Genomic DNA, 8317 nt, shown 5'->3' on the forward strand with positions numbered 1-8317 from the left:
CTGTTCCTGGAGATGTCTAAGCTCACTAGGGCTACCAGCTGACTGGCGCGGGTTGTCTCAGGACTATGCAACTAAACAAGAACAAAAACAAAGCTAAGGGAAAGAAGAAACGAACATATGGTTTTGGAGGACTCAGCATCCAGAGCGGAATCAGCAGCTTTACGCCCGTCCTCAACAACTTTAGCATCATTGTTAGCTCTCTCAAAAGCCAACAGACAAGCTTCCAAGGATCTCTGAGTCTGGCACAGGTCATCCTCCAACGAAGATACCTTAGCAATAGAAGCAGCATCACTGGACGAAGGTTGTTGTGTACTAACGAGGGCATATTCTTGACAAGCACGGTCCAACAGGGAACCCAAGTGAGTACACTTATCCCTATAAGACTTGAACAAAGTACAACCGACATATATTTGCTTGCAAAGATGCAAATAACAAAGCATAAGAATAAACGAAGGTTCAAATCAAATCATGAAACAGTTAAGTAAGAAATCACTTACCGAGAACACCAAAATACGGGGAATAAAGTCAACATAGGTGTCCATGAAGGCCTCCATCTCTTGGATGCTACCCCTATGGATTTCACCAAATCTCTGGCTAGAGCGAAGGCAGTCCGGGTCAAAGAATAATATGGAGAACTCTGCAAAATCTCAAGAGATTGTGCATATTGATATGGAGGAAGACACTCAAGGACGTGAATCAATTCAAGAAATGGTTCTTAAGAAGATGCTTGAAAGAAAGGATCGCAACTCCTGGATTGATGATTCCATCAAGGATTTAACTCGTTTTCAGAACGATTCAAAGCTCGAGTTTGCAAATCTTCAACTGCAGATAAACCAACTCTTAGATGGTCAGGCCAGAATCCTTGCTAATCAGAATGTTCTGATACAGAATCAAAAGAAGCTCATCATGGACTGCGTCAAGGCTAGACAGCTTTTTCGGGTTGTTGATCGTAAAATTGGTGTTCTAACTCATGAACGTGGTGTATCTATGATCAAGAGGGCAAAGGAAATCAATGACACCTTATTTGATGGATTCATTGAAAGGTATGAAGTTCTCAATGAACTTTGATTTTTATTTTCCTAGTAAATCTTCTATTTTCTTGTTTTATTTAGAAGAATAACTAGAGTTTGGAATATCCATTATTGTGATTACACATTGCTATGTCCAATGTTTTCATCTTCATGTTTTTAGGCTTATTTGTTTAAATTCTAAAATTGTTTGGAAGATGATTTTTGCAGTATTAATCTTTATGGTTCTATATATTGCAATCTGTTATAGGATATGTGTGTTTGCGTCCGTGAACTGTGATTGTCCCAAACCTTGTCAAAAGTTAAGTCTTTCATATGTCGATATGCATGTATTGATAAAAGAATGAATGGACTTTTGACATCACAAAAGTTTGAAGCCTATTATGTCATTTTTGATGGAAGATAGGATGAACTTTTGTTGACAAGGATTATGTCTATTGTATGTCATTGTGCGAATAGTGATAGAAAATAGAATGAATCCTTGTATATTCCTCAGTATTGATCTTCTCTGATCCATATTTTTTATGTATTACTGTGAGGCTCTGTAAGTTCTCTTATGTCGAGCATGATCAATTAAATTCATCAGTTTTTTTGGTTAATTTGGTTGTATATTTCCGATTATATTAATTATGGGTTCTCTTGTGATTAATCTAATTGAATATTTTTGGATTCAAATTCATATTCGTATGTGATTTGTTATATCCAAAATCCTTCTTTTCTTTTGAAATTAGGGTCGCTCTTGTTGTTCTTTCGGGAATGACATTATATGGGGGGGAGTTCTTAATTGAACTTGTGCTTAATTGCCAAATCTTTATGGGGAGTGCGGCTGTGGAATATTATAGGGGTTATCTTGTATCTTTATAGAACTCTTTGATGAATGCATTTAGCTTCGGCTTTATAATTGCATCTAAACAAGTTGATATATGCTTTATTTTGGTCATGAAATGTCTCTTTTGGAAATTTAATTAGGATCCCGTTTTCGTACCTTTGCTAATTTTATTGACAAAAAGGGGGAGAATTAATATGTAGTTCACACTATAAATACATACGGTTTTCGGATCATTGTGTAAGGGGGAGTGGTTTTATGTGAGATGGAGTATTGGCAAAGGGGGAGTGATACATATCACCATAGTATTGTTGTCGAAGTTGTGATACAATTGAACTTTGATGCTGCATAATGATACTATGACACTGTATATCAATGATTGAGAATTATGTTTTCTCATTGTTATAACTACGGATTTTCAACAACGATGATGCTGAACTTACAACCTTTGGGATCATTGGAGTACTTAGAAGTGACGAAGATTTCGAGTAATGTTGAATATTAGGTATGTGGAGTAGGAGCTACAAAAGTTTATTTATTTATTTTTGTATTCCATATGTATTGATAGTTTTGTCACTAAAATTGACAAAAGGGGGAGATTGTTAGAGCACTGCTCGGTCAAACTCGCATGCGTTGCTATCTCAAGCATGTTTGTCAATTTTAGTGATCAAAACTATAAGTATTGATTTCTAGTCTACTATAGCTTAGTCTCGGACTAGGATAGAAAGTGTAGTTGAGCTCAAGAACTCCATAGCGATCATCATACAAGACGAAGAACTACTCAAGGAACTGGTGGAACTTCATCGACTAAAAGGTATGTGGAGACTTGAATTTATCTATCACTCAAAAGTCTATCTACTCTATCTCCTATCTTGAGACAAAATTCGTTTTGCTATATAGACTTTGATTATGCACATTTGCTATTTCCAGCCGAGTTTATCTCGCCTATCTATTTCTCGAAATATGTGTTGGTAAGCTTTCGCTTTGGCCAAGTTCATATTTACCTAGTGAAGAAAGTCATGTTATGTTTCAATCACTTTGAAAATGGCTTTGAAGAAAAATGGTTTGTGAATAACAACTATATAACGTCCTCTAAGAATGTTTCAATGATTGAAATGAGAGTTTAGATTATATAACAAATGTTGGATATAAGGATTGTGTGGCAACACATATATGTATAAGTCCTTATTCCTTGAACCAAAGTATGCGTACTTTGTTGATCAGGAAAACCGGAAAAAGAGTTGTGAGCTCAGTCCGCGAACCCTGTCTGCGAACTGGCGGAGGTTCTCATCCCGAGGATATCTGCTGGAGTTTGTGAACTCCTTCCGGGAACTTAAGTCCGCGAACTTGAGTTGGTTACATATAAAGACGATTATTTGTGAACTTATATTTATATTAACTAAGGAATGCAAATTGCAAACCGTGGCTACAAATTCATGAATCGATTTGAGTGAATCAAATCGTTTTTGCTTCGGTTGTGTCTTGTATAGTTATATAAGATTTATACAATTTAACAACTCTCTAACTAGTTCATTTGAGTCATTTTAACTAGTTATGGTGAAGAAGAATATGATTGATATGAAAGTGCTCATATGGCTAACCATTTGGTTAACCACTGTTGAACCAAAAAATGTACATGTTTGGGTACGGTTACACAAACCTAAAATCGTGCATTTCATTTGTGTATAACAAGCTAAGTTTTCGATCTAATGTTTGAAAGATATTAACTTGAATCTAATCAGGTTTTCATCTAACGGTGAATATTCAATGCTTTGTTACCAAGCTAACATTGATTGCAAACCTTGATTTGAAAGACTATATAAAGGAGAACTCTAGCAACTGGGAAACCTAATCCCCACACCTCATGTGTGATACTAGTTGTATTAGCTAGAGTCCATTCTTCTTTAACCTTAGGTTTCTTCTTGTAAACCAGGTTAACGACTTAAAGACTTCATTGGGATTGTGAAGCCAGACCGATACTACTTTCTCGTAGTTGTGTGATCTGATCTTGCATATTATATCGTGTTGAGTACAATCGTAATGATTGGATTGAGATTAATATCTCCGATAGGAAAGATATAAAAGTAGTCACAAACATCTTCGTCTCATCGTTTGTGATTCCACATTATCTTCTTTCGCCGCGTTGATTAAGATTATTATGAGGTGATTGATAATTCTAGGTTGTTCTTCAGGAATATAAGTCCGGGTTATCAATTGGTTCCTGTTCACCTTGATTTATCAAAAGACAGAACAAAAACTTGTAGGTATTTCTGTGGGAGACAGATTTAACTATTACCGTAGACTTTTCTGTATGATATAAATTTGTTTATTAAAGTCTTCGACTTTGGGTCGTAGCAACTCTTAGTTGTGGGTAAGATCATCTAAGGGAATCAAGTGTGTAGTATCCTGCTGGGATCAGAGACGTAAGGAGCGCAACTATACCTTGGAACAGTGTGAGATTGATTTGGGTTCAACTACAGTCCAGACCGAAGTTAGTTTGTAATAAGCTGGTGTCTGTAACTCTTAATACTGTGTGTGTTCAACCGAAGTTGATTGATACTTGAACATTGGTTTTTGGTACCGTTCAAGTGATTTCTCTTGTATTCAATTAGACTCGCAGATTTCTATTTGCTTGGGTAAGAATTGAATCGAGAAAGAGAGATATAACTCTTTGATATACTTTATTAAGATTGAGTCTAGTTGATTCTCTTGAAAGTACATTGGAGTTAGTCCATACAGATTGCTAATCGAAATATTGGGTGTGCTTGTTATAACCCCACTTTTTCAAAGAGTTAGTCGAAGACAAAGAGGAAACCACACCAAAGGAGAATTCCAAGGAACCGGTTCCTACTTTCACCACTCCACCCCCGTTTCCTATCCGATTTGCCAAGTCGAAGAAAGACTTGGAATACAAGGATATTTGGGACATCCTTAAGAAAGTACAAGCCAATATTCCACTCATTGAAGCTATTCGACAAATTCCTCGCTATGCAAAGTTCTTAAAGGAGTTGTGCATGAAGAAGAAAGGGTTGAAAGGGAATGAAGTCATGAGTGTGGGGGAGAATGCTTCGGCGTTAATTCTCAAGAAACTCCCACCTAAATTAAAGGACCCTGGTAGTTTCACTATACCTTGCATAATTGGTAAAACAAGGTTTACTCGAGCTTTGCTAAATTTGGGAGCATCGGTTAATGTTATGCCTTCCTCGATTTATGATTCTTTGAATCTTGGTCCTCTTAAGGAGACGAGGGTAGTTCTTGAACTTGCTAACCGATCTAATGTTTACCCAAAAGGGATTATTGAGAATGTTTTGGTGCAGGTTAATGAGCTTGTATTCCCATCCGATTTCTATGTCTTAGACATGAATGATGAGAATTCTTCCAAGTCTACACCTTTTCTATTGGGTAGACCATTCTTAAGCACCGCGGAACGAAGATTGATGTCCAAAATGGCGCCTTGACTATGGAGTTTGATGGTGAAGTCATCTGCTTCAAAATATTTGAGACGATGAGATGCCCAAGTGATGGGAAGTCATGTTTTTCCGAGGAAGAGATTGATGCAGGCTAATGAATCTTGCAAGAGCTAAGTCGGGCCGTCGACTTTAAAACAAGCGCTTCATAGGAGGCAACCCATAGGTTTGTATTTCTTATCTTTTTTTTTTTTTTTCTTGTTCCATATCATGTTAGGATTTCCCACCATGACTTTACTAGGACGATCCAATTACATTGAGGACAATGTAAGGTTTAAGTGTGGAAGAGTGGTTAAGCATATTTAAAAAAAAAATTGCATAAAACCTCCAACTTGTAGAGATTTTAGAGTCACTAGCATACTTCTAGGTATGTTTGCATAGAGAATTCTGACCGACATAACTGAACTTGGAAGTGTTACGGTACTACGTTCGGATTTTTTATTTGTTAGAGTGTTAAATAATGGATTTAATCATTCCGGTGGCAAATGAGGTGCAAAGGGAAATGCATTATTAGAGTTGCTGATCAATTATTAGTGGAAACTACCCATATTTATATCATGTGAGGCACCGACCATAAATTATTTGTAGCTGACTAAAAAAGCTTTGTTTTGAGTGTGTGTTACCGTACGTTAATTCCGGGTAGAATGGTGATCTACCCAACTTCACACCAATTTTCAGCACTATTTTTGATCTCTTGAGTGCTAATTTTTGTCAATCATGAGGGTGACGTCTATAGATGAAAGCTTCCTTCTTGTATTTCGATTTGCAGTTAGCACCATTCTCTCTCTCGACAACAACGGGTCCATAGAAACACCATTATCATCAACAAGTGGAGTGGAGCATTACAAGAAAAGTTGAAGACGTTTGAGGTTTACAAGCAACAGAACAAGAAAAGAGAAAATTTCATATTCAAGTAAAGCAACATACAAAGAGTAATTTTTTTTATATATATTGAAGATTTACAATACAATGAGCATAATTAAACATACAAGTTGAAGACTTATTTACAAGAGCAAAGAAAATCAAAAGGTGAAAATTATTGAAGTTTATGATTTCGAGACGATACATGTTGTGAAGAATCAAGCGGTGAAGTATTTTTGCCATGGCCATGGTTTGTTTTATTTCACTTTGTTTTGTATTATTTCTCTTGTCTTAAAAAAATTAAAAATTAAAAACAAAATAAAAAATAATATATATATATATATATGAGACAAGAGAAAAATTGATCATTGTTTTTATTTTTTATTTAATAAGACGTGGGAAAGAAAGATCTATAAGGAAGTTTCAAGCGACAAGGCTTCTAAGGAAAAAGGTTAAAAAATTGTCAAGGATCTACGAAATTCAAGAGTTTATCATCAATAGTTGAAGCCGAAGACGAAGACCAAGAAGATACATACGAGGAGCGGAAGACGTTTCTATTGGATGCTGTGAGAGTGGTGTTATCATCATTGCAATCGGATGTGAAGGTGAGTAAGTAATCTCATCCTCGATAATAGTGGTTGATTTCCTTTCTTAGAGATCGTCAGAAAAATGGTTTTTCAAAATGTTAAAAGATGTGGGTTTTTAAAATATTTCGGAAGTTGTCCTTCCCACCATTCAACGTGTTGCAGGAATTCTCTCTTCATTCCTACATGCACACATGTGAGAACCATAAAAGTACGTCTTTTGAGTGCAATTTCATAAAACCCATTTTGGTGAGGCAGAAGTCGAGGCGAAATGCTTATTGATCGCTCTCAAACACGCGTTCTCTCATTATGGGGTGGTTATTTCTCACTCGACATTTAAGAATGAGAATATGTTCTTTAGTATTTCTAACTTCTTATTACTAGCATGCAAAAAGTTTATGTCCTCATAGCTCTTGGGATGCTTGGGACGCTGGAACGCTTTGAAGTTGAAGTAGGTTTTGTGGGTATATCTCTAGTAAGCCCTCACGAGACTATAACTCGTCCACTACGGACACCTAGGGGTTTAAAGGCTTGTTATACGTGCTAAGTTTAACCGTTTTCTCGATGAAATGGATGTATTTGTTTTAGTTTAGTTTGCTCGGGGACTAGAAAAGTCTAAGTGTGGGGGAATTTGATAGGTGTAGAATACACCTCGATTTACTATCTATTGGTTATGCTTTCTTTGCTATTTTTCTTGTAAATTATGCATTTTACGCGTGTTTTTGAGTTATTAGGTACTCTGGAGTCGTACGGAGCAAAAGAAGAAGAAATCACCCAATTTAAGCCGAAAGGGAAAAAAGTTCATTCAACGGGCGAGCATTATTAGGAGCCCAGTTGAGATTAAGGGTCATCCAGATCTGAGTTTAAAAGAAATGTGTTAAAGGAACCCAAACAGTTCATCAGGGCACCCACCTGATATATTCTTCTTGAGAGGATTGCTATTGGGCGGCCCATAATTGTACCCAGATCCAGACCGAATTCTTATAATTTCAATTGAGAATTGATTGAACTGATGAGGGGATTAGTGATTGATTTGGGGTTTTGCTGGAAATTGAAATAAAGATAAAACATGGGATGATACTGCTAGATTAAAAACGAAGAAGAATACACAGAAACAAGTGAGATGATCAAAATTGTGAGATGCTGTGGATTTGTGATGGGATTTAAGCCTTGGGATGTTGAAAAGAAGAATTGATGGATACTGTGGCATGCAATGGCTAGGTTAGAAGATGGAGTTGATTTTGTTCCTACTGTGATGATTAACATGGAAAAAGATGATGGTTCTGCTTAAAGGGATGTGACACTTGGATGAGATTTTGATGTTGTTTTGTCACTGTTGGAGAATCAGAAGATGGGTGAGAGAAGAACCTGCAGAGAATGGGTTATCTGTTGCTGCTGCTGTGATAAACATGGAGATAGAGATGGAATTTGAGTTGGTTGTGGATGAATTAAGCACACAAAGAAGAGGATTAAGAAGATTGGTGGTGATGTTATCAGTTTGCAGTAGCAGGAATTATACGGGAAGATGAATGTGATGTTATTGATACTATA

General features: G+C 36.5%; 1 protein-coding gene across 1 annotated transcript; it reads left to right on the top strand.

Moving 5' to 3' along the window:
• Positions 1-1012: 1012 nt before the first annotated feature.
• LOC113333804 lies at positions 1013-5312 on the top strand. The gene is made up of 2 exons (XM_026580209.1): positions 1013-1043; positions 4645-5312. The coding sequence occupies exons 1-2, from the start codon at positions 1013-1015 to the stop codon at positions 5310-5312; spliced, it is 699 nt and encodes a 232-aa protein (XP_026435994.1).
• Positions 5313-8317: the final 3005 nt, after the last annotated feature.

Source organism: Papaver somniferum, unplaced genomic scaffold (genome assembly GCF_003573695.1).
Source record: "Papaver somniferum cultivar HN1 unplaced genomic scaffold, ASM357369v1 unplaced-scaffold_133, whole genome shotgun sequence".
NCBI lineage: Eukaryota > Viridiplantae > Streptophyta > Magnoliopsida > Ranunculales > Papaveraceae > Papaver > Papaver somniferum.